This window comes from Hyla sarda, chromosome 2 (assembly GCF_029499605.1).
Source record: "Hyla sarda isolate aHylSar1 chromosome 2, aHylSar1.hap1, whole genome shotgun sequence".
Classification (NCBI taxonomy): domain Eukaryota; kingdom Metazoa; phylum Chordata; class Amphibia; order Anura; family Hylidae; genus Hyla; species Hyla sarda.
Genome location: NC_079190.1, coordinates 38,132,804 through 38,160,478, shown reverse-complemented (window position 1 = coordinate 38,160,478; position 27,675 = coordinate 38,132,804). Strand labels below are relative to the sequence as shown.

Here is a 27,675-nt window from a genome sequence, read left to right as displayed (position 1 = left end):
GGTAATGTGAGGTGCAGGGGGGGTGATGAGAGGTGCTTATGCGGGTAATGAGAGGTGCTGGGGGGTGTGATGAGAGGTGCAGGGGGGGGCTTATGGGGGTAATGAGAGGTGCTGGGGGTGATGAGAGGTGCAGGGGGGGTTATGGGGGTGATAAGAGGTGCTGGGGGGATTATAGGGGTGACGAGAGGTGCAGGTGGGTGATGATAGGTGCAGGGGGGGTTATGAGAGGTGCTGGGGGGGTGATGAGAGGTGCAGGGGGGCTTATGGGGGTAATGAGAGGTGCAGGGGGGGTAATGAGAGGTGCAGGGGGGGTTATGGGGGTGATGAGAGGTGCTGGGGGGGTAATGAGAGGTGAAGGGGGGTGATGAGAGGTGCAGGGGGGTTATGGGGGTAATGAGAGGTGCAGGGGGGTCATGAGAGGTGCAGGGGGGTTTATGGGGATGATGAGAGGTGCTGGGGGGGGTAATGAGAGGTGCAGGGGGGGGTGATGAGAGGTGCAGGGGGGGTTATGGGGGTGATGAGAGGTGCTGGGGGGTAATGAGAGGTGCAGGGGGGTTATGGGGGTGATGAGAGGTGCAGGGGAGTTATGGGGGTGATGAAAGGCGCAGGGGGGTTATGGAGTGGATGAGAGGTGCAGGGGGGGTTATGGAGTGGATGAGAGGTGCAGGGGGGGTTATGGGGGTGATGAGGAGAGGAGGGGGGGGGTAATAGTAGTGATGAGAAGGGGTTTGGGGGGTACAGTGTGGGGCAGGATTATATTTAGTGGGTACAGTGTATAGCAGTATTATATTCAGGGTACAGTGTGGGGCAGTATTTTATTTAGGGTACAGTGTATGGCAGTATTATATTCAGGGTACAGTGTATGGCAGTATTTTATTTAGGGTACAGTGTGGGGCAGTATTATATTCAGGGTACAGTGTATGGCAGTATTATATTTAGGGTACAGTGTGGGGCAGTATTTTATTTAGGGTACAGTGTGGGGCAGTATATTATTTAGGGTACACTTTCTGGCAAGGTTATAATGATCACTGTCTTCATGCAGAGGAGGAGGATCTGCTGACAGTGAGGAGCCAATGATGCCTGGATGTCAGACTCTGCAGAGAAGATGGAGCTGGAGGAAGACCTGGTCTCTGGACCAGATGAAGAAGAAAAGATAACAGAGAAGATATCACTCAAGTCAGAAGACGTCACTCAGGTCACTGATATCATTGTGTATTCTCCTGACTGTCCCATCAGAACTGTAGTCACTTGCAAGTTCTGCAGTGATAATGGGTAAAACTGTGTCCAATCTGTGTCTCTTCAGCTGTTACAAAACTACAACTCCCATTGCCAGAGGCTCTCCAGAATGATGGGAGTTTTAGCTTTCCAACAACTGGAGAACCACTTCAACTGAGGTGATCGGTGGGGGTCCCCCCCGCGATCTCCTGCACAGGCCCCGGCAGTTTGCTGGAAGCTGACGTCTGAACCCCGCAGGAAGCCGCGGCCTGGCACACCCCTCTATGTATCTCTGTGGGGTACAAGGAGGGCTGTGTCGGCCGGCGCTCAGTGCGGGGTACAGCATGCCCCACTTCCAGCCGACTGCCGGGACAACGTGCAGGAGACAGCGGGGGGCCCAATGCTTGGATCCCCCGCGATCTATAACTTATCCTTAAAATAATATTGGGGGCAGGCCACGGGGGGGGGGGCTAGGAGGGGCTGGGACGCCACAAGGTTAGCTTGCACAGGGCGCCTGAACACCTAAGGCCGGCCCTGACTGCAACATCTATATATACACTGCTCAAAAAATATAGGGAACACTAAGATAACACATCCTATATCTGAATGAATGAACTAATCGTATGAAATACTTTCATCTTTACATAGTTGAATGTGCTGACAACAAAATCACACAAAAATTATCAATGGACATCAAAGTTATCAACCCATGGAGGTCTGGATATGGAGTCGCACTCAAAATCAAAGTGGAAAACCCCACTACAGGCTGATCCAACTTTATGTAATGTCCTTAACACAAGTCACAATGAGGCTCAGTAGTGTGTGTGGCCTCCACGTGCGCGTATGACCTCCCTACAATGCCTGGGCATGCTCCTGATGAGGTGGCGACTCCTGGACAGTCTGTGGTGCAACGCGGCGTTGGTGGATGGAGCGAGACATGACGTCCCAGATGTGCTCAATCGGATTCAGGTCTGGGGGGATGGGTGGGCTAGACCATGGCATCAATGCCTTCCTCTTGCAGGAACTGCTGACACACTCCAGACACATGAGGTCTAGCATTGTCTTGCATTAGGAGGAACCCAGGATTAACTGCACCAGCATGAGGATCTCATCTCGGTACCTAATGGCAGTCAGGCTACCTCTGGCAAGCACATGGAGGGCTGTGCGGCCCCCCCAAAGAAATGCCACCCACACCATTACTGAACCACCAAACTGGTCATGCTGGAGGATGTTGCAGGCAGCAGAACGTTCTCTACGGTGTCTCCATACTCTGTCATGTCTGTCACATGTGTTCAGTGTAAACCTGCGTTCATCTGTGAAGAGCACAGGGCACCAGTGGCGAATTTGCCATTCTTGGTGTTCTCTGGCAAATGCATAACCCCCACCTGTGGATGTCACTCCCACATACCACCCTCATGACTGTTTGAGTGGACACATGCACATTTGTGGCCTGCTGGAGGTCATTTTGCAGGGCTGGGTTGTTTCCCTCCTGCGGCCTCCTCCATGTCTCCTCATGTACTGGCCTTTTTCTCCATGCTCTGGACACTACGCTGACAGACAAAGCACACCTTTTGCTATTTTTTTTTTTTAGGGGTGGTGTATTTTACTACAACATCCATACATTTTTAGCAAACTGTAGATACAAGGTCCGGCACTGCTGTATCAAACGGCAAATCAACAGTTCACAGGTGGACGATAGAAGCCAATAACTATTCCATATGGTGCTCAGTCCAAGTGCAGCAAGTCTATCCATCCATACATTTTTATTATATATATTGGGAGTTGTAGTTGTGTAACAGCTGGAGGCCCCACTGGTTGGGAAACACAGTCCTTGCCAAAGGAGTAGATTTAAGTGTTTTAGACACTTTTTGCACTTTAATAGAGGGTGTGATGGAGCAAGAGAGGGGGGTATCATAAATAATGTGGGGGCATAGCCTAAAATTTTACATACTGAGCCAAAATTAGACATAAGTGTCTAAAGATTCTCCAGATTTAACATACAGCATAAGCAACTGAGAAAAATTTGGCACATCCTAAGCTGACACTATTGATACATTTTGCCCCAATGAGCATCCAAAGAAAATACCTTCACGTCACTAGAACTGCTGAATGTGCATCTATCATATCCCAATATAGCTGGTGCTTGTTTGCGTAAAAGGTCACCCCACGTTCCAGCATAAGAAAACCAGATTTAGATCCTACTTCTCACCGGCAGGTGAGGAAATTCTTCTTCCTGATCTATTACGCACTAGATGCTACAATTGTATATTTACCATGAAGGGCTATGACAAGTCAGCAGCGTACCAGGCCAATAAGACCTATCCATCAGAATGGGGAAACCCCCTTTAAAGATCACGGCTCGAGAAGCGGACAGGTAGTGGGAGTGTCACACCAGGAATGCTACAGAAGTCTATGGCCTATTGTTCAGGTCTATGAGCTGTAACCAAAGCACTGTCAGTCAATGGGAGACTGACACGCTAGGATTGATGACCGCTGGTGGTAAATAAAGTCCCATTTCATTTGACTTTTACCACTGGCGCCTTATTTTCTCTCCTTTTATGTGTGATCTCGAAGCCAACCCTACAAAGGACTCTCGAGTTAGTACTGAAGGACCACTCCAGTATTAAATACATGACTGTCTGGGTGAATAAGTTTCACTTGCTGAGTCATCTTCGGATATAAAGTACCTAAAACTAAACAGGACCATCTGCTAAACCTGCACAACCTATGGATACTATGCTTAACCCTTTAAGGACCCAGCCATTTTACACCTCAGGACCCGGCCATTTTTTGCAATTCTGACCACTGTCACTTTAAACATTAATAACTCTGGAATGCTTTTAGTTATCATTCTGATTCCGAGACTGTTTTTTCGTGACATATTCTACTTTAACATAGTGGTAAAATTTTGTGGTAACTTGCATCCTTTCTTGGTGAAAAATCCCAACATTTTATGAAAAATTAGAAAATTTAGCATTTTTTTAACTTTGAAGCTCTCTGCTTGTAAGGAAAATGGATATTCCAAATAATTTTTTTTTTTATTCACATATACAATATGTCTATTTTATGTTTGCATCATAAAATTTACGTGTTTTTACTTTTGGAAGTCACCAGAGGGCTTCAAAGTTCAGCAGCAATTTTCCAATTTTTCACAAAATTTCCAAACTCACAATTTTTCATGGACCAGTTCAGGTTTGAAGTGGATTTGAAGGGTCTTCATATTAGAAATACCCCACAAATTACCCCATTATAAAAACTGCACCCCCCAGAGTATTCAAAATGACATTCAGTCCGCGTTTTAACCCTTTAGGTGTTTCACAGGAATAACAGCAAAGTGAAGGAGAAAAGTCACAATCTCCATTTTTTACACTCGCATGTTCTTGTAGACCCAATTTTTGAATTTTTACAAGGGGAAAAAGGAGAAAATGTATACTTATATTTGTAGCCCAATTTCTCTCGAATAAGCACATACCTCATATGTCTATGTAAAGTGTTCGGCGGGCGCAGTAGAGGGCTCAGAAGCGAAGGAGCGACAAGGGGATTTTGGAGAGTACGTTTTTTTAAAATGGTTTTTGGGAGGCATGTTGCATTTAGGAAGCCCCTATGGTGCCAGAACAGCAAAAATCCCCCACATGGCATACCATTTTGGAAACTAGACCCCTTGAGGTACGTAACAAGGAATAAAGTGAGCCTTAATACCCCACAGGGGTTTCACGACTTTTGCATATGTAAAAAAATAAAAATAAAATTTCACTAAAATGTGTGTTTCCCCCCAAATTTCACATTTTTGCAAGGGTTAATAGCAGACAATACCCCCCAAACATTGTAACCCCATCTCTTCTGAGTATGAAGGTACCCCATAAGTTGACCTGAGGTGTACTATGGGTGAACTACAATGCTCAGAAGAGAAGGAGTCATATTTGGCTTTTTGAGAGCATATTTTGCTCGGGGGGCATGTCGCATTTAGGAAGCCCCTATGGTGCCAGGACAGCAAAAAACAAACACATGGCATACCATTTTGGAAACTAGACCCCTTGTGGAACGTAACAAGAAATAAAGTGAGCCTTAATACCACACAGGGGTTTCACGACTTTTGCATACGTAAAAAAAAAATTAAAAAAATCACTAAAATGTGTGTTTCCCCCCAAATTTCACATTTTTACAAGGGTTAATAGCAGAAAATACCCCCCAAAATTTGTAACCACATCTCTTCTGAGTATGGAGGTACCCCATAAGTTGACCTGAAGTGCACTTCGGGAGAAATACAATGCTCAGAAGAGAAGGAGTCATATTTGGCTTTTTGAGAGCAAATTTTGCTCGGGGGGCATGTCGCATTTAGGAAGCCCCTATGGTGCCAGGACAGCAAATAACCCCCACATGGCATACCATTTTGGAAACTAGACCCCTTGAGGAACGTAACAAGGCATAAAATGAGCATTTACCCCCCACTGGTGTCTGTCAAATCTTTGGAACAGTGGGCTGTACAACATTTTTAATTTGCACAGCCCACTGTTCCAAAGATCTGTCAGACACCAGTGGGGTGTAAATCCTCACTGCACCCCTCATTACATTCCGTGAGGGGTCTAGTTTCCGAAATGGGGTCACATGTGGGGTTTTGTTTTTTTTGCGTTTGTCAAAACCGCTGTAACAATCAGCCACCCCTGTGCAAATCACCTCAAATGTACATGGTGCACTCTCCCTTCTGGGCCTTGTTGTGCGCCCCCAGAGCACTTTGCGCCCACATTTGGGGTATCTCCATAGTCGGGAGAAATTGTGTTACAAATTTTGTGGGGCTTTTTTCCCCTTTACCTCTTGTCAAAATGAAAAGTATAGGGCAACACCAGCATGTTAGTGTAAAAAGTTTATTTTTTTACACTAACATACTGGTGTAGACCCCAACTTCACCTTTTCATAAGGGGTGAAAGGAGAAAAAGACCCCCAAGATTTGTTAGTCAATTTCTCCAGAGTACGGCGATACCCCATATGTGTCCCTAAACTGTTGCCTTGAAATACGACAGGGCTCCAAAGTGAGAGCGCCATGTGCATTTGAGGCCTGAATTAGGGATTTGCATAGGGGTGGACATAGGGGTATTCTACGCCAGTGATTCCCAAACAGGGTGCCTCCAGCTGTTGCAAAACTCCCAGCATGCCTGGACAGTCAATAGCTGTCTGGCAATACTGGGAGTTGTTGTTTTGCAACAGCTGGCGGCTCCATTTTGGAAAGAGTGGCGTACCAGACGTTTTTCATTTTTATTGGGGAGGGGGGGGCTGTGTAGGGGTATGTGTATATGTAGTGTTTTTTACTTTTTATTTTATTTTGTGGTAGTGTAGTGTAGTGTTTATAGGGTACAGTCACACGGGCGGGGGGTTACAGCGATTTTGAGCTGCCGCGCAAAATTTGCTGCATCGCAAACTTGCAGCCCGATACTCACTGTAAGCCCCTGCCCATGTGAATGTACCCTGTACATTCACAGGGGGGGGGACCTCCAGCTGTTGCAAAACTACTACTCCCAGCATGCCTGAGAATGTTTGGGAGTTGTGGTTTTGCAACAGCTGGAGGCACACGGGTTGGGAAACACTGAGTTAGGAAACAATGTTTCCCAACCAGTGTGCCTCCAGCTGTTGCAAAACCACAACTCCCAAACATTCTCAGGCATGCTGGGAGTAGTAGTTCGGCAACATCTTTAGAGCCAGATGTTGCCGAACTACAACTCCCAGCATGCTTGGAGTTGTAGTTTTGCAACATCTGGAGGACTACAGTTTGCAGACCACTGATACAGTTGTTCCCAATCTGTGCCCTTCCAGATGTTGCAAAACTACAACCCCCAGTATGCCAAAACTGTCCAGGCATGCTGGGAGTTGTAGTTCTGCAACATCTGAAGGGCCAGATGTTACAGAACTACAACTCCCAGCATGCCTGGACAGTAAGGGCATGCTGAGGATGTGTAGTTTTGCAACATCTGGAAGGGCACAGTGGTCTCCAAACTGTGGACCTCCAGATGTTGCAAAACTGCAACTCCCAGCATGCCCAGACGCCAAGGGCTGTCTGGGCATGCTGGGAGTTGTAGTTTACAGGGTCCTATTACAGCAATGCATGTCGCTTTACGGCGACGTGCATTGCTGTAAAGGGCCCGACCGCGGCTGAAGATCTACTCACCTGTCGCCGCCGTCTTCATCGTCTGGATCCGGGTCTTCAGGGACGAGGTAAGTACCGGGGCCGGTCCCCAGCACTCCCCCGTCCCCCGCCGCGTCCTCCGGTCTTCCTGCCGTCCTCTCCGGACTTTCAGGGGCCGGGCAGGACGGGAGGAAGTAACCGCCCCCCCTCCTGCGATTGGTCGGTCAGCCCGATATCGCCGCAGATCGCAAGGGCGATTTCCCTTGCGATTTGCGGCGATCGCCGACATGGGGGGCCTACATGGCCCCCCTCGGCGTTTGCCCTGGATGCCTGCTGAAGGATTTCAGCAGGCATCCAGTTCCGATCTCTGCCCGGCGAGCGGCAGAGACCGGAAAACGCCATGACGTATGCATACGTCATGGGTCCTTAAGACCCAGGGTGTGAAGACGTATGCATACGTCATGGGTCCTGAAGAGGTTAAAGGGGTACTCCGGTGAAAAACTTTTTTTTTTTTTTTTAAATCAACTGGTGCCAGAAAGTTAAACAGATTAGTAAATTACTTCTATTAAAAAATCTTAATCCTTCCTGTACTTATTAGCTGCTGAATACTACAGTGGAAATTCTTTTCCGTTTGAAACACAGAGCTATCTGCTGAAATCATGAGCACAGTGCTCTCTGCTGACATCTCTGTCCATTTTTGGAACTGTGCAGAGTAAAAGGAAATCCCCATAGCAAACATATGCTGTTCTGGACAGTTTCTAAAATGGACAGAGATGTCAGCAGAGAGCACTGTGCTCATGATGTCAGCAGAGAGCTCTTTGTTCCAAAAAGAAAAGAATTTCCACTGCAATATTCAGCAGCTAATAAGTACAGGAAGGATTAAGATTTTTTTAATAGAAGTAATATACATTATAGGTTTAACTTTCTGGCACCAGTTTTAAAGGGGTACTCCGCCCCTAGACATCGTATCACCTATTCAAGAGATAGAGGATAAGATGTCTGATCATGGGGGTCCCGGAGCTGGGACCCCCGAGATCTCTGTGCAGCACCGGGCGTTCGTTTAGAACGCTGGGTGCAGGTGGAGAGGGTCATGACTTCATGGCCACGCTCCCTCGTCACATCAACCACACCCCCTCAATGCAAGTCTATGGGAGGGAGCGTGATAGCGGTCCCACCCCCTCCCATAGACCTGCATTGAAGGGGCGTGATGTCATGAGGGGGTGTGGCCGTGATGTCACGAGCCCCCGGAGCCAAACCCAGCGATCTAAACGAACGCCAGGTGCTGCACATAGATTGCAGGATAGATTGCAGGATAGGGAATAAGATGTCTAGGGATGGAGTACCCCTTTAAGCAATGGAAGATTTGGAGAGTCAGACTGCTGATCACATGACCAAGTAATGACACACACAGATTCAAGCTGTGCTGGAATAAAACGAATGGTGCTGTAGGATTAGTGACAGTAAGTTTGCATGATATAGGCAAAAGAAAACCTGTAGTGCTTCTTTGAAGGGGAAAGGGTCCAATGTTCAGGATCTTTGGCCCGAGTGGAAGGTGGCGACAAGGCATAACTGTCCTGTCCTACATAACACAGACAAGCTTTATATGTGAATGGGCATGGTGTAATACGCAGTTATACCTGTGGAGGTGCTGAAGGGGAACTGGATGCTTGACACAAGGTTTCCTTATAGATCACAGCTCATTGTTTAGGGTCCAAGTAGGGGGACGACGTAGTGATTTGCATATTGTCTAGGGACCCTTCTATCAAGCAGGGACTGTCTAAGGTCAAAATGACCTTCATCAGTTAGTCGGACTGCTGCAGTGGTACAGGAGAAACATGGAATGTCTGTCATCGTGGATAGAGTAAAGTGGCAATTGTGACCTACAGGAAACAACATCGGTAGTAGTGCTAAAATGTTTACACAACTTCCATCAACATCTATGGGAGTTTGGTACAAACGGTTTTTGGCTTCCTGATCACCTCCAGTGCCCAAAAGTTAGTCAGTGGGAGCTGGGGAGCCTTCAATTTCGAGATACAAATCCCAGATATGTGACAATTATATGTTCGACATTTGTGGCATATCCCGATACCATTTAAATGAGCACTGTCAGATTCAAAAACGTTTTATATGTTGTACATCTTGGCAAAACATTAATCATTCTTATATACTTTGTAATATTAATTTATAGATATTATGACATAAAAAAAAGACCACTAGGGGTCCTCATACCATCTAGAACATAACCCTGTCCAGCTGCAGCATCATCTTTGTCCAAGCTGAAGCACAGGCTAGGACAAAGTCCAGTAAGTGAGGGCGAGACTAGCATTCCTCTGTGCTCACTCCTGTCCTGTCAGACTGCAGCATGCAGAAATATAGGCGCTAGACACATAAAATTGTTCATACATGATTAGGATTAAGTACTTAGTAACATTTAAAAATTTTATTTTTGTGGGATATGACAGGTACTCTTTAACGACAAAAGGACGTATATTTACGTCCTTCGCCGGCTCCCGCGATATGCCGCGGGGTCACCGCGTGATCCCGCGGCATATCGCGGGAGCCGGCGAAGGACGCAAATATGCGTCCTTCGCCGGTTCCCTCGATATGCTGCGGGGTTACGCGGTGACCTCGCGTTATATCGGGTCGGTCCCGGCGGCCATCAAAGGCCGGGACCCGCAGCGGATCCCAGTGATGCCCTGTATTAACCCTTCAGATGCGGCGATCAAAGCTGACTGCCGTCTGAAGCGAAAGTGAAACTATCCCGGCTGCTCAGTCGGGCTGTTCAGGACCACCGCGGTGAAATTGCAGCTTCCCGAACAGCTTACAGGACACCGGGAGGGACCTTACCTGCCTCCTCGGTGTCCGATCGACGAATGACTGCTCCATGCCCGAGATCCAGGCAGGAGCAGTCAAGCGCCGATAACACTGATCACAGGCATGTTAATACACGCCAGTGATCAGCATGAGAGATCAGTGTGTGCAGTGTTATAGGTCCCTATGGGACCTATAACACTGCAAAAAAAAAGTTTAAAAAAAAGTGTTAATAAACATCATTTAACCCCTTTCCTAAAAGTTTGAATCACCCCCCTTTTCCCATTAAAAAAATAAAACAGTGTCAATAAAAATAAACATATGTGGTATCGCCGCATGCGTAAATGTCCAAACTATAAAAATATATAGTTAATTAAACTGCACGGTTAATGGCGTATGCGCAAAAAAATTCCAAAGTCCAAAAAAGCTTATTTTTGGTCACTTTTTATACCATTAAAAAAATGAATAAAAAGTGATAAAAAAAATCCAATCAAAACAAAAATCATACCGATAAAAACTTCAGATCATGGCGCAAAAAATTAGCCCTCATACCGCCATGTACGTGGAAAAATAAAAAAGTTATAGGGGTCAGAAGATGACATTTTTAAACGTATACATTTTCCTGCATGTAGTTATGATTTTTTCCAGAAGTGCGACAAAATCAAACCTATATAATTAGGGTATCATTTTAACCATATGGACCTACAGAATAATGATAAGGTGTCATTTTTACCTAAATATGCACTGCGTAGAAACGGAAGCCCCCAAAAGTTACAAAATGGCGTTTTTTCTTCGATTTTGTCGCACAATAATTTTTTTCTTCCATTTCGCCGTGGATTTTTGTGTAAAATGACTAAAGTCGCTGCAAAGTAGAATTGGAGATGCAAAAAATAAGCTATAATATGGATTTTTAGGTGGAAAATTTAAAGGGTTATGATTTAAAAAAAAAAATGCAAAAACTGAAAAACCCTGCGTCCTTAAGGGGTTAAAGGGGTACTCCACTGGAAAACATTTTTTTTTCTTCAAATCAACTGGTGCCAGAAAGTTAAACAGATTTGTAAATTACTTCTATTTAAAAATCTTAATCCTTCCAGTACTTATCAGCTGTTATATGCTTCCTTTCTGTCTGACCATAGTGCTCTCTGCTGACACCTCTGTCCATATTAGGAACTGTCCAGAGCAGGAGAGGTTTGCTATGGGGATTTGCTTCTAATCTGGACAGTTCCTAAAATGGACAGAGGTGTCGGCAGAGGGCACTGTGGTCAGACAGAAAGGAAATTCAAAAAGAAAAGAACTTCCTGTGGAACATACAGCAGCTGATAAGTACTGGAAGGATTACGATTTTTAAATAGAAGTAATTTACAAATCTGTTTAAAGGGGTTATCCAGGAAAAAACTTTTTTTTTTTATATATCAACTGGCTCCAGAAAGTTGAACAGATTTGTAAATTACTTCTATTAAAAAATCTTAATGCTTTCAGTACTTATGAGCTTCTGAAGTTAAGGTTGTTCTTTTCTGTCTAAGTGCTCTCTGATGACACGTGTCTTGGGAACCGCCCAGTTTAGAAGAGGTTTGCTATGGGGATTTGCTTCTAAACTGGGCGGTTCCCGAGACACGTGTCATCAGAGATTACTTAGACAGAAAAGAACAACCTTAAAGGAGTACTCTAGTGCAGAGTATTCCTGCTCCGTCCTGCAAAATAAATGAAAATGAACCATCACTCACCTCCCTGGGTTCCCGCGGAGCGCCACTACAGCTGATTGGTCCTCCGGTCCATCTCCTTCATACTTCCGGGTGTAACGAAGCTTCACATGGCGCTCAGCCTATCGCCGGCCGAGGCAGAACATCGCGGCCGCCGGCGATAAGCTGAGCGCCATGTGAAGCTTTGTTACACCTGGAAGTATGAAGGAGATGGACCGGAGGACCGATCAGCTGTAGTGGCGCTCCGCGGGAACCCAGGGAGGTGAGTGATGGTTCATTTTCATTTATTTTGCAGCCCGGGCAGGACGGAGCAGCAATACTCTGCACTAGAGTACTCCTTTAACTTCAGAAGCTCATAAGTACTGAAAGGATTAAGATTTTTTAATAGAAGTAATTTACAAATTTGTTTAACTTTCTGGAGTCAGTTGATATATATAAAAAAGTTTTTTCCTGGATAACCCCTTTAACTTTCTGGCACCAGTTGATTTAGAAAAAATGTTTTCCAGTGGAGTACCCCTTTAAGGAATGGAGAGAAGACATTCCCAAGAAGATGAGCAGCATGGGAGAACTCTTTGAGAAGGTGGAAGTTGCCATGGATAAAGACAACAGCTGCCACAAGCACAATGGAGTGCATGGTTAGGTCCCATAAGGGGTAAGGCAATGCAAACATGTGAAAAAAGGGCCAAATGGACGATCCCCTTGTAGATAAAATAAGTAAACAATGCCCCCCTTTCTACAGTTTTATTAGGTATTTGAGTACTTCACAATACTGATGGTACAACATCTTGAAGTGGTAGCCCACAGTGGCCTGGTGGATCTAATGCTTTTTGGCTTCTGGTATATAGGAAACCTTTCCCCCATATGTATGTGTTTCTACCAGATATAATATCAGTGATATTCTGCAGTGTGGGTTAATATGGGCTCCGCCGGGCCTAGTGCAGGGTGTGTGACGGAGCAATAATAGGTGAATCGAAAGTAAATGGCAGGTGCATCTGCCCTAGTTTTTTTGTTGTTTTTTTTGCAATGAGACAAATTATCATCTTTCTCACACCCACTAACAAAACACACGTGCAAGTGATCTGTCGCGAGGAGACAGCCGAAGGTCACATTGCGGGAAAGAGCAGATCCGAGAGCTGGAACAAGAGTGTTACATGAAGCAGAAGATTATTTACACGTGGGAAAGAAGATGCAGCTCAGGAAGAAGTAGTTCCAAAATGTCAAAAATATTTATTCAAAGCATACAGGATACAAACATTGAAACATATCTTAAAAAATAAAAAAATAACGCGTTTTGGACATTTTCTTAGTCAATTGACTATGTTTAAAAGTTAAACAGATTTGTAAATTACTTCTATTAAAAAATCTTAATCCTTCCTGTACTTATTAGCTGCTGAATACTACAGTGGAAATTCTTTTCCGTTTGAAACACAGTGCTCTCTGCTGACATCTCTGTCTATTTTATGAACTGCCAGCGTAAAAGGAAATCCCCATAGCAAACATATGCTGTTCTGGACAGTTCATAAAATGGACAGAGATGTCAGCAGAGAGCACTGTGCTCATGATGTCAGCAGACAGCTCTGTGTTTCAAAAAGAAAAGAATTTCCGCTGTAGTATTCAGCAGCTAATAAGTACAGGAAGGATTAAGATTTTTTAATAGAAGTTGTCACGATCACACCCTATCGGTCCAGCCAAGACGCTAGAGAGAGTGTGATGGTGCAAGGGTTAAGGCCGCCAGCCCTCTGGGTATCCACTACTAGTCCCAGCAAGTCAACAAATTAACCCTTAGATAAACGTGTTTCCACCCGAGCTGCCTTCAGAAAGGTGAGCTCATATATTTAGAGATCAAAGACCAGAGCTGATTAATTAAAAATGTAATCTGATAAAAGGTATCACAGTGCTATATATATAAAAATAAACAAATGACATACAGGTACAAAAATATGAAAGAGTTTGGCAAGGCAAGTTCAGAAAGCAAAAATGAAGTTGTTACAGCATGATGATATAGCAGTCCATGAGAGTGAGTTCCAGCTGTTCTTAGGATGGACTTGTCAGCTTGTTGCGCAAGCATTTTAAGTCTTATCTGCTTCTTTGGAGGGAAACTCCATTCCCCCCCTCCCCTCTGATCCCACCAGGTGGGGCATCTCTCTTCCTGACCCCTTATCTCTTTGTTTATATGATGAGACCAGAGTGAATGAGATACAAACAAACAGCCAGACCCCCAATAAAATGCAATACACAAAAAACAAAGGATACACCGTCTGAATGACCCCTCACCCATGTCTTATAAAACACATGTATGTTTCCATAATCAGGCCTTGGGCCTGACAGAAGTAATTTACAAATCTGTTTAACTTTCTGGCACCAGTTGATTTAAAAAAAAAAAAAAATAATAAGTTTTTCACCGGATTACCCCTTTAAGGCAGTGTTTCCCATCCAGGGTGCCTCCAGCTGTGGCCAAACAGCCTTCGGCTGTCTGGGCATGCTGGGAGTTCTAGTTTGGCCACAGCTGGAGGCACCCTGGATGGAAAACACTGGTCTAAGGACATGACATCTAAAACGCGTTAGTTGTTTTTAAGGATATTTTCCACTTTTTGTATCCTGCAGGCTTTGAATTTTTTTGACATTTTGGGACTAACTACTCGTGAGCTGAATCTGCTTTCCTTTTTGGAGGTGCAGTGAGTTGAGAAGCTACCCAGAAGAGCAATTGGTGAACAAGCTACAGCAGTGCTTCTCAAGCGCTGTCCTCACGTACCCCCAAACAGGTCATGTTTTCAGGTTTTCCTTAGTCTTTCACAGGTGATATAACTGTGGTGATGCCTGAGGCACTGACCATAATTATATTAGGCTGGGTTCACACCATGTTTTTGCTATACAGTTCCCGTATACGTTTTAAATTTGAAAACCGTAAGGAACCGTATTGAAAACCGTATGCATTGACTCTCCATTGAAAACAGTATGCCAAAAGATGCATCAGGTTGTGTCCGTTTTGCATCCCGTACGGTTTTGTTAGTTTTTTTCCCGTACCCAAAACCGTAGCCTACCACGGTTTTTGGTCCTGGTGAAAAATCGTATTGAAATGCATATGTTTTTTTTTTTTTTTTTTTTAACATGGGAGTCAATGGGAACTGTACAGAACCTTATGTGCGTACAGTTCCATCCGGTTTGCACCATACGGTTTTTGACAGTTTTTTTTCTTGGAATTTCAATCAAACAAGTAAAACTTTATTCATAATGGAATGAAAAGTCTAAAACGTATAGTTTTTTTTCTTAAAAACTTATGCAACCGGACATCATTTTTCAAACCGTATACGGATAAAAATTTGTACAAACGTTTTGATACAGTTTAGTCCGGTTTTGAGGAATCCAATTTTTTTTTTTTATCAAAAACCTGATATGGGAACTGTATTGCAAAAACGTGGTGTGAACCCAGCCTTACCTGTGAAAGACTAAGGAAATCCAGAAAACATGACTCGATGGGGGATCTTGAGGACATCCAAAGCTCATTGATGCATGTTGGACATAAAGCCTAGCTCATGTGGTCTGAACCTGAAAAAAAAAAAAAAAAAATTAAAAAAAAGCTGCTGTAGAGCAAAGTGCTGAAAAAGACCCAGCTGGACATCTTTAGAGGTCTTGTGGAGTCCGTGCCTGGATAGGTGCGAGCTGTTTTTGGCGACACAAGCAAAAGCTATCAAATATGCAGTTGGGAATAGAAAAAGAGAGCTAATTGCTTTCAAAAACAGCGCTGCGCCTTTCCTCAGGTTGTGTGCGGTATTACAGCTTGTCTCTATGCACTTCAATGGAACAGAGCTGCAATACCGTGCACAAACTGAGGACAGGTGTGGTGTACTTTTTCTTTAAAAATAAAAAATTAATTAAAAAAAGAAGAAACGGCTCTGTTTTTCAAATAATGTTATATCATTATACCATTCCATCAAATTCTATCTATATAACCTTGTGCTTACAACTGTTGCAAAACTACAACTTCCAGCATGCCCGGACAGCCTTTGGCTGTCCGGGCATGCTTGGAGTTGTAGTTTTGCAAATGCTGGAGGCACTCTGGTTAGGAAGCACTGTGATAGGAAAATGTTTTAGGTTGGGTTCACACCACGTTTTTGCAATACAATTTTGTATCAGGTTTTTGATTTAAAAAAAAAAAACAGATCCCTAAAAACCTGACTAAACTGTATCAAAACGTGTGTACAAATTTTTATCTGTATGAGGTTGAAAACCGTATACGGTTTGAAAAATGATGTCCGGTTGCATCCGTTTTTTAAGAAAAAAAAACGTATACGTTTTTAACTTCTCACTCCATTATGAATAAAGTTTTACTTGTTTGATTGAAATTCCAAGAAAAAAAACTGAGCAAAGCCAAAAACCGTACGGTGAAAACCGGATGGAACCGTATGCACATAAGGTTCTGTACGGTTCCCATTGACTCCCATGTTTTAAAAAAAACGGATACGGTTTAATACATTTTTTCACCCGGACCAAAAACCGTGGTAGACCACGGTATTCTGTCTGGAAAAAAAAAAAGTTAAAAACCGTATGGTTTGAAAAACGGATACATTATGGTGCATACGGTTTTGAATGGGAAGTCTATGGCCACGGTTTTCTGTACGGTTGCATAAGTTTTTTTAATGAAACCGTATAGTAAAATCGTGGTGTGAACACACGGTTAGCCCATCTTTTATATGGCAGAAGCATGTTGAACACGTACTGGAACTCTCATCTGGCCCAGGCCAAATCTAAGGGTAAGTTACTATAAGGCTATGTTCACACGGCGAAAATTTCTGTTATTCCGCTCAGTTTTGTGGAATTTGATTGGAACTTCAGCAGGGTTTCTCAAAACTCAGAATTCTGCTGAAATTCAAAGCCCCATTGACTTAGATGGGATTCGGCAGCAGAATCCCCATTCAAATCAATGGGCAGTAAATTTCTGCAGAGCTACTTTTCCGTCGGAATTCCGCAGGAATATTCTGAATGGACATTCGGCTGCAGAAGAGTCCCATTGATTTCAATGGGATTCTGCTGCACTGTACACTTGGTGGAATTTCGGTGGCAGATGTTTCTGTCACAGAAATCCCGATTCCGGCATCCGCAAAGAGACTTGTCTATTCTTTCTACAGATTCTGCTCAGAAATGCATTGCCGTCTGTGACTGAAACATTGCGGATTTTGACCATAGCCTAACATAACATATCACTGCAAATCAGGTCTATTTAGATGCATGGTGCTACTAGTGTTCTCTGTCGTTCCTGCTCGAGGCTGGAGCTGAAGTGTTTCTTTTATTTTATTCCGGCATCCGCAAAAAGACTTGTCTATTCTTTCTGCAGATTCTGCTCGGAAATGCTTTGCCGTCTATGAATGAAACGTTGCGGATTTTGACCATAGCCTAACATAACATATCACTGCAAATCAGGTCTATTTAGATGCATGGTGCTACTAATGTTCTCTGTCGTTCCTGCTGGAGGCTGGAGCTGAAGTGTTTCTTTTATTTGCCCAGCGGACATATAAACACAGTATGGTGGTCTGGTGCCGGGGCAGTGTAGCAGGACTGCACATATGCTGCACAAGTCTGGGAAAATTTCCTGCTGAATGGAAGCTATTATGTGAGTCTGTGTGTGAATGTGTACAAGGCCGGGTTGATATAATAGAGCACACACCAGACTTATACTGCTTGTTTCCTTTTCCTCTTTTAAAAAGGTTTCCAGAAAGGAGGATGAAAGGGAACAGATACAGTGTTGATGTTTTTGCCCCTATTTTCCAGCATTACAGTCACTTACCCCATTCTGGTTCACTCACAGGGCATGTTTGCTAGAGTAACTTGCACAAGGTGCTCTCGTCTAGAGCGTAAAGGGATCTGTTTCCTTTCCTTAATAATTTCTAACATTAAACTCGCTTCCAAAAACTGTATCAGGAAAAATAAACATAATGGCGCAACGCTGGAACCGATCACGCATGGAAAGATGAGAGTTGTGGGATGTTGTTGTGCGGTCACGTAACTTACACAAAGACCCCATTCTGTGGGGCTTTCTGCTCATTTGGGGGCTTTAATTACCTAAATTGTCCTCATTTGGAGGCTGCGGTCCTCCCGCTTGTCCCCATCTGTTTCCCGTTGTGCTGATTTATTAAAGGCCAGTTGTGAAACTGCTCTTGTGAACTGAAAACTTTTTCCTTCTTTAAAAGTTTATTGTCAATAAAAAAAAAGAAAAAGCCTGAGTATTCGGTAACGTGTCAATGTAAAGCATGTGTTCATGAAAGAGCGCAAAAAGGTCATGATGGAGGTTCTCAAAATTAATTCTGTTTGTGTGAGTACGCCCTTGGAGTCTATTCACACAAAGAATCCTGCGCATATTTGATGCTGCAGATTTGAAGCTGTGTTTAGTCATTTAGTGTACATTGAAATCTGCAGCATAAAATCCACAGTATCAAATATGCGCAGGATACTGTATATGTGAATACACACTTAGGGTACATTCCCACACGGCGTATTTGCTGCGTATTTGCTGCTGCGTATTTTATTTTCTCTGTTGAAGTCAATGGGTAGGAAAATACGCAGCACCAAATACGCAGCAAAATACGCTGTGTGGGAACGTACCCTTAGGGTACGTTCACACGTACGCAGATTTGATGCGCAGGATTTGATGCACAGGATTTTCTGCTGCAGATTTCAATGTAAACTAAATGACTGATCTGCAGTTACAAATCTTGCGCATCAAATCTGCGCAGGATCCTGTACGTGTGAATGTACCCTTAAAATGTATATTTCAGGCTGCCCTTGGCCACCACTAGAGGGAGTGTATGCAGTAAGTGCCTAAACGTCTTTCTGGGCGGCTAAAGGCAGTCATAATGTTCTCTTTTAAAGCTTTGTATTTCTAGTCCGATACTATCTCTTTAAATTGATTCCTGACATTCTATCTATCTATCTATCTAATCTACCTTTCTTATCCCCCATCCATCCAAATTATTAACGGTGGTCCCTCAAGTTACAATATTAATTGGTTCCAGGACGACCATTATATGTTGAAACTAGAGATGAGTGAACTTACAGTAAATTCGATTCGTCACGAACTTCTCGGCTCGGCAGTTGATGACTTATCCTGCATAAATTAGTTCAGCCTTCAGGTGCTCCCGTGGGCTGGAAAAGGTGGATACAGTCCTAGGAGACTCTTTCCTAGGACTGTATCCACCTTTTCCAGCCCACCTGGGCACCTGAAGGCTGAACTAATTTACGCAGGAAAAGCCATCAACTGCGGAGCCGAGAAGTTCGTGACGAATCGAATTTACTGTAAGTTCGCTCATCTCTAGTTGAAACCATTGTATGTTGGGTCTATAACTCTATGGAAACTGGTGATTGGTTCAAGACCCAAAATGCCATCCAAAAATAGGAAAAAGTGAGAATTAAACAAAAATAAGTAGATAACTAATATAGATAAAGCAAATCCTTATATATAAAAGTAATAAAGATCTGTCTATGTAGAGGACAGGAGCTTCTTCAGGGTCCTGTACAGAACACAATGTCCTAAAAAAGTAATGGAGCTGCCATCACCTGGTGTCCAAAGGAGTAGGTAACCATGGCACAGGTAAAGAGTACAGAACATGTAATACCTCCCTGTACTGTAGGGGGTGCTACCAGACACCAGTCAGTGCATGCACTTCAGTAATACAGGGGTTTTACCAGTGAATGTCCATTATAATTGGTCAGATCTTCCGGCCATTGACACGTTTCACAGATCTGGACTGTCGTAGTATTGTATGGGGAGTCTGGTTTCAAGTTACAATGGACCAGAAAAGACCAAAAATATTGTAACCTGAGGCCATTGTAAGACAAAGGACCACTGTAGAATATATTTTATATATATATATATATATATATATATATATATATATATATATATATATATATATAATACAAAAAAGAAGGTTGCAGCAGCAGCTCGGTCAAAAAATGGAGGCTCTTTTTGATGAAAACATGTCCCCATCCACCGCGCGGAGGTGGCCTAAAAAAAACCCTCCTGTGAAACAGGAAGGGGTGCAGTGCTACAGAGGGTGCCACTCCCCCTAAATTGCACAGCAAAAAGAAAAATAGCCAGCACAACTACCTAATAAACGCTGCTGTGGCAAATACAAAGTATACAAAACCTTGCTATGCTGCAACCTTCTTTTTTGTATACTCTGTATTTGCCAAAGCAGCGTGCACCTTTCTTTTTCTTTTTGCTGTGCAATTTAGGGGGAGTGGCACCCTCTGTAGCACTGCACCCCACTGCAGGTTTTTTTTAGGCCACCTCTGCGTGGTGGATGAGGGACATGTTTTCATCAAAAAGTGCACTAATATATATATGTATATAAAGACGAGTTAAAATGTTTTCATCGTTTAGGTTCAGACCCTGATGGATAATGAGAACGGGTGGGGAGATGTACCAAAAGTTTTTATAAATGACAGGGGTTACTACAACCTCTTATAGCCACCCGATATTACAGGTGCCCTCCAGACATTTTCACGCCATGTAATGAAAAGAAAAAATTATATATAAAACCCGTTTTTACCTCAGCAGCTCTTTGTACATGGATTTTGTCATTTCTAGATATGGATCAACTGTATCTTCAAACTGACAGACGGCTCCACCAAGACAGAGATGCTTGAAAAGTAGGAAAATAAACTCCTGTCTATCAGATGGGCTAAAAATCTCATATTTTTCCGAGTCTTCCAGAAGAAGGACCTAAAAGGGAAGATTCAGAAAAAAAAGAGAATATTGTCTAATGGTAGCATCACACGTTTCTGATCACAGGGACCCCCGTGTCGACCATGACACAAAACTGTGGCCAACATACCCCCTCCATACATCTCTATGGGAGAGACGGAAATACCCGAACACTGTATATCCATCTCTACATAGAGATGCATGGAGGAGGCATGTCGGCCACAGCTTTGTGTCATGGCCAACACAGCTTAGTTAATGGAGAGAGCCAGGGTACCGTACAGGAGATCGCGGGGGTCCCTGCGGTAATACCCCCATGCGTGATCACTTACTTACCCCTCTCCTTTGGATAGGGGATTAATTGTCCTACACCACAATTCTCCTTTAAAGTTGCTGCTAAGGGTGCTTTCACACCACGTTTTTGTACTTACGGTTCCCGAATACGGCTGGGAGGAGGGGGGCGGGGCTTAATCGCAGCGCCCGCACTCAGCCGTATTCGGGAACCGTATTTAATGCATGTCTATGAGCCGACCGGAGTGAACCGCAGCCTCCGGTCGGCTGCGTTTTCAGCCGTATGCGGTTTCCCGACCGCAGGCAAAAACGTGGTCAACCGCATTTTTGTCTACGGTCGGGAAACCGCATACGGCCCAAAACGCAGCCAACCGGAGGCTGCGGTTCACTCCGGTCGGCTCATAGACATGCATTAAATACGGTTCCCGAATACGGCTGAGTGTGGGCGCCGCGATTAAGCCCTGCCCCCCCTCCTCCCAGCCGTATTCGGGAACCGTAAGTACAAAACGTGGTGTGAAAGCACCCTAAGCTTTACTATTTACCATGACTACTTAGTCTTTCATAAGATCTGCGATCTTATGAACCCCCCGCGATCTTGGCTGCGGCACCCCAGACATCCGGGGCACTTCCCTCTGTGCCGGATAACTGGCGATGCAAGGTGGAAGCTTGTGACATCACGGCCACACCCCGTTCGGGATGTCACAGTCACGCCCCCTCAATGCAAGTCAATGGGAGGGGGCGTGACTGCCGTCACGCCCCCTCCCATTGATTTGCATTGAGGGGGCGTGACTGTGACATCACAAATGGGGCGTGGCTGTGATGTCACGAGCCTCCGGGGCTGCACCCGATGCCCTAAACGAATGCCAGGTGCAGCAGCGAGATCGCGGGGGTCCCCAGCGATCAGACATCTTATCCCCTATTCTTTGGATAGATGTCTAGGGGCGGAGTACCCCTTTAACCACTAAGCGAAGCCCTATCTTAATATGCCATAACTTTGGTGGGAAAACATCTATAAACTCATAAAAGTTCTTAGTTGACTGCAGCACTTGCCTTACGAAGTTCGTCTGAAACAATGAAATCGTCAACGTATTCATCGAGGCATTTTGAGATGTACCCGCTTTCCTTTACAATGTTCTCTTCGGACAAGCGATCAAACAGGGACATGGACAGATGAGTGCATGGGATTTCTGTTGCCTCAATTTTCGTAACTTTTGTCCCTGCGGGAACAAGTGTCATCATTGCAATTGTAATATAAGTAAAGGAATTAGGATCTACTCACTGAAGCATATACACAGTTCTCACTATGGAGTATTAAAGGGTATTCCTGATACAGACATTTATGATATCTCAGATGGCTACAGCAGATTGAACCCTACACATAATATGGATGGTCGGTCCTGCCAAAATTGGCGAGTATGGCCGACATTAGAGATGAGCGAATTTCCAGTAAATTCGATTCGTCACGAACTTCTCGGCTCGGCAGTTTATGACTTATCCTGCATAAATTAGTTCAGCTTTCAGGTCCTCCGGTGGGCTGGAAAAGGTGGATACAGTCCTAGGAAAGAGTATCCAATCACTGTATCCACCTTTTCCAGCCCACGGGAGCACCTGAAAGCTGAACTAATTTATGCAGGAAAAGTCATCAACTGCCGAGCCGAGAAGTTCGTGACAAATCAAATTTACTGTAAATTCGCTCATCTCTAGCCGACATTAGTATAATATGTGTAGCCAGGTCAAAAGGACTTTTAAAAAGTACCTGTCACCAAATAAACTGTTCTCAACTACCTCAGGCTATGTTCCCTAACTACTCCTAACACCCCTCCTGCCCTTAAAAACTATTTCAGAGCTTTAAAAAGCTGTGTATCATACCTTTCTTCTTGCTCGCATAGTGCAATTTCCCAGCAGGCATGACATCACTGAAGTCTGCTGGGGGACCAATTCAGTACTGTGCTGTGATGAATAGATCTCAGGCTCTGTGCATGTTTTAGTCTGTGTTGCTATCAGTGAGGCTTTCCTGCAGCTTTCAGTGAGAATCTGTGGAGCTTTCACTTTATGTGCAGCTATCAATCAAGCTCCGTGCAGAGAAGCACTTCCTGAGTTCGGACTCCTGCCAGGCCGGGAGTAGACCGAACTCACTCTATTAATTGTGGAAGGGAAGAGAACAGAGCCACCTAGTGGCCATTTTTTCTATTACATTTTAAACATATTTATGTTAATAATTTTTAAAGCAAGTGAATGAGAAAGTGTCTGCTAATTACACAAGGAACACTATATTAAGAGTTTTATTTGGTGACAGGTACTCTTTAAAAGTGGCAATGAAGAAGCCTTTTCTAAACAGTGTGTCTCCAGCTGTTGCAGAACTACAACTCAGAGCATGCCCGGACAGCCAAAAGCACACAGTTTGGAAAACACTGCAATAAGGTGTTTTGGGACCTTGTAGTGTTTAGACTCCTATAGCAAGGCTTATGGAATAAATGTGACCATATACCTTCCACCTACAGCTATCCCTACCATCTACCTCATACACATGTACACTCCGTTAGGCTGAGCATTCATGTGTTTTAAAGGGGAGAAGGGAATAAGCTGCAGCCAGACACAGCAATATGGCAGTGTTTTCCAAACAGTAAATCTCCATCTGTTGCAAAACTACAATTCCCAGCATGTCCAGACAGCTGGAGGCACAGAGTTTGGAAAACACTGCCATATTGCAGTGTCTGGCTGCAGCTTAACCCCTTAAGGACCAAGTGTTTTTCCGTTTTTTTACTTACATTTTTTCCTCTTTACCTTTTAAAAATCATAACCTTTTCAATTTTACACCTAAAAATCCAAATTATGTCTTTTTTTTTGGCGCCACCAATTCTACTTTGTAATGACATCAGTCATTTTACCCAAAAATCGACGGCGAAACGGAAGAAAAAAATTTATGTGCGACAAAATTGAAGAAAAAACACAATTCTGTAACTTTTGGGGGCTTCTTTTTCTACGCAGTACATTTTTCGGTAAAAATTACACCTTATCATTATTCTGTAGGTCCATACGATTAAAATGATACCCTAATTATACAGTGATCCCTCAACTTACAATGGCCTCAACATACAATAGTTTCAACATACAATGGTCTTTTCTGGACCATCGTAAGTTGAAACAGACTCAACATACAATGCTACGGACAGTCCGGATCTGTGAAACGTTTCAATGGCCGGAAGAACCGACCAATCAGAATGGGCATTCACTGGTAAAAACCCCTGTATTACTGAAGTGCATGCACTGACTGGTGTCTGATAGCGCCCCCTACAGTACAGGGAGGAATTACATGACTCCATTACTTTTTAGGACACTGTGTGTACTATACAGGACCCCGAAAAAGCTCCTGTCCTCTGTATAGACCAATGTTTCCCAAGCAGGGTGGCCCCAGCTGTTGCAAAACTACAACTCCCAGCATGCCCGGACAGCCTTTGGCTGTCCGGGCATGCTGGGAGTTGTAGTTTTGCAACAGCTGGAGGCTCCCTGCTTGGGAAACACTGACACAAACAGTGATTTGCAGCTCCCAGCAGATCTTTCTTACTTTTATATGTAAGGATTTGCTTTATCTATATTAGTTATCTACTTAGTTTTCTTTAATCCTCACTTTTTTCTATTTTTGGATGATATTTTGGTGCCTTTAGAACGAATTACCAGGTTTCCATAGAGTTCTGGTCTCAACATACAATGGTTTCAACTTACAATGGTCGTCCTGGAACCAATTATTATTGTAACTTGAGGGACCCCCGTATACCCTATTTTGATTTTGCTGTACTTCTGGAAAAAATCATAACTTCATGCAGGAAAATAAATAGTAGGAAAATAAGACGGCACTGGGGGTTGACCTCTGTACAGGTGGTTGCCCAGGATCAAGGTACGCCAACTCCAAAAATCACTGCACCAGCCAGGCCATGAATCATGAAGAAACTGGAAATCTTTTTTGACCCCACATACAGTGCAACGTTTCGGCAGCAGGAGCCTTTGTTTGACATTACAATAAGGTGTTTTGTAGTGTTTAGACGCCTATAACAAGGCTTAGGTGACCATATACCTTCCTCCCACAGCTATTCCTCCCATCTACTTCATACATATGTACACTCAGTTAGGCTGAGCATGCATGTGTTTTTAAGGGGGAGAAGGGGAAAAAGCTGCAGCTAGACACTTTTTGTGGTGGCTCATCCCCCTTTGGAGAATTTCAACTTGCTCAATTCTTTTTTGATCAATACAGAAGGTCATCTGGTCTAGCAGATATTGTTGAGTTCATCTAAGGTTAGTGTTTTGGTATGGGCAACTTTACAGAATTCAATACAGACTACTACAAAGATAGCAAAAAAAAAAAAAAACAGGAAACAAAAAAATGTGACAAACTAACAAACCCATCCGGTCTGTGCTCACTTACCTGGGATCAAACCAAAAGGAAATCATGGTCTACTTTGTAAAACCCCGAAAAATGCTGACCCTTAAAAATAGTGACAATTTAATGATAGTCCCCGGGACTTGGCTGATAGTCTTTATCTATTGTGTGATGGGCTGGGCATGGCCTCGGGGCGAATTACACACAAGTATAGGGTTTCATCACATGGGTGGGGATGGCGATTGTCAACGTGACTCATCAATCACTAGTGCACAGGATATGGAAGGTGTGGACCTCGGCTGATCTATAAACTTGCGGGTGAGATGACAGGTAATCCCCGTTTGAGGTTAGCAAATAACTGAACACTGGATACAGACGGGATTATTTGTGTAGATGTATGTGTAGGTGTATGGAGTATTTGGTCTCTGTTTCCATTCCATTACGTTTAGTTTTGCTATATGCAAAAACGTAGCTATACTATTGTGTATGCCCCCAACAAAAACGTACGTGTTACACTCAATTATATATATTATATATACACACACACACACAAATTATATATTTATATATATATATATATATATATATATATATATATATATATATAATGTAAGTCAACGGGAAATGGATTATACTGTCTGGCATACAGTAGCATCCTTTTTTTAGCTGTTAACATCTACATTTTTTCCTATGAAACGTATATGTTAGGCTGGGTTCATACTACAGTTTGTAACTACGGTTCCCGTATACGGCTGGGAGGAGGGGTGGGCGGGGCTTAATCACGGCGCCCGCACTCAGCCGTATTCGGGAACCGTAGTTAATGTATGTCTATGAGCCGACTGGAGTGAACCGCAGCCTCCGGTCGGCTGCTTTTTCGGCCGTATGCGGTTTCCCGACCGCAGGCAAGGGAGTACCCCTTTAACCTGTTAAGGACCCAGGGCGTACCTGTACGCCCTGAGTCCGCTCCCAATCTATAACGGGGGGCAACGGCGTGGCCCGCGTCATAGCGGGTCGGGCCTGGCCTCTAACAATGGCCGGGACCCGTGACTAATAGCGCGCGGCATTGATCGCGCTGCCGCACGCTATTAACCCTTTAGACGCGGCGTTCAAAGTTGAACACCACGTCTAAAATGAAAGTGAAACCATGCTGGTTAGCTCAGTGGGCTGTTCCTACCTGCCTCCTCGCTGTCCGATCACCGAATGACTGCTCAGTGCCTGAGATCCAGGCATGAGCAGTCAAGTGGCAGAATCATCGATCACTGGTTTCCTATGAGAAACCATTGATCAATGTGAAAGATCAGTGTGTGCAGTGTTATAGGTCCCTATGGGAGCTATAACACTGCAAAAAAAGTGAATAAAGATCCTTTAACACCTCCCCTAATAAAAGTTTGAATCACCCCCCTTTTCCCATAAAAAAAAACTGTGTAAATAAAAATAAACATATGTGGTATCGCCACATGCGGAAATGTCCAAATTATAAAAATATATCATTAATTAAACCGCATGGTCAATGGCATGCATGCAAAAAAATTCCAAAGTCTAAAATAGTGCATTTTTGGTCACTTTTTATATCATGAAAAAATGAATAAGTCCTATCAATGCAAAACTTGTACCGCTAAAAACTTCAGATCACGGTGCAAAAAATGAGCCCTCATATCGCCCCATAAGCGGAAAAATAAAAAAGTTATAGGGGTCAGAAGATGACAATTTTAAACGTATACATTTTCCTGCATGTAGTTTTGATTTTTTCCAGAAGTACGACAAAATCAAACCTATATAAGTAGGGTATCATTTTAATCGTATGGACCTACAGAATAAAAAGAAGGTGTCATTTTTACCGAAAAATGTACTGTGCAGAAATGGAAGCCCCCAAAAGTTACAAAATGGCGTTTTTTTTTCAATTTTGTCTCACATTGATTTTTTTTTCCCGTTTCGCTGTAGATTTTTGGGTAAAATGACTGACGTCATTACAAAGTAGAATTGGTGGCGCAAAAAATAAGCCATCATATGGATTTTTAGGTGAAAGACTGAAAGAGTTATGATTTTTTAAAGGTAAGGAGGAAAAAATGAAAATGCAAAAACGGAAAAACCCCGGGTTCTTAAGGGGTTAAAGGTTGCCTCTGGGCGGCCGCACACATTCACTTGCCTAGGCGCTCTGTGTCTAATCCAGCTTAAGTTAAATGGGCACTGTCAGATTCAAAAAACTTTTTATGTTTTCCATTTTATAACATACTTCACAAAAAAATATTTTCTTTTTATGGAAATCAGGGCTCCATTAGGGGTCCCCAAACCATCCAGAACATAATCCTGTCCGGCTGCAGCATCATCTTTGTCCCAGCTGAAGAACAGGCTGAGACAAAGTCCAGGAAGTGAGGGCGGGACTAGTACTGCACTGTATTACTCATGAAAACAGAGAGAAAGGGGTTACAGAGCAGCCTGCGAGAGAAAGGGGTTACAGAGCAGCCTGCAG

The 27,675-nt window shown here is 43.7% G+C and overlaps 1 protein-coding gene across 1 annotated transcript in view; it reads right to left on the bottom strand.

Annotated features, from left to right (window-relative positions):
* CFAP300 (cilia and flagella associated protein 300) overlaps window positions 1-27,675 on the bottom strand; it is a 60,934-nt gene that overhangs the window by 11,386 nt on the left and 21,873 nt on the right. The window contains exons 4-5 of the mRNA XM_056561545.1: window positions 21,881-22,047; window positions 20,388-20,560 (exon numbers count right to left, since the gene is read on the bottom strand). Of these exons, the coding sequence (XP_056417520.1) occupies window positions 20,388-20,560; window positions 21,881-22,047 (340 nt within the window). The remainder of the gene's footprint in view (window positions 1-20,387; window positions 20,561-21,880; window positions 22,048-27,675) is intronic.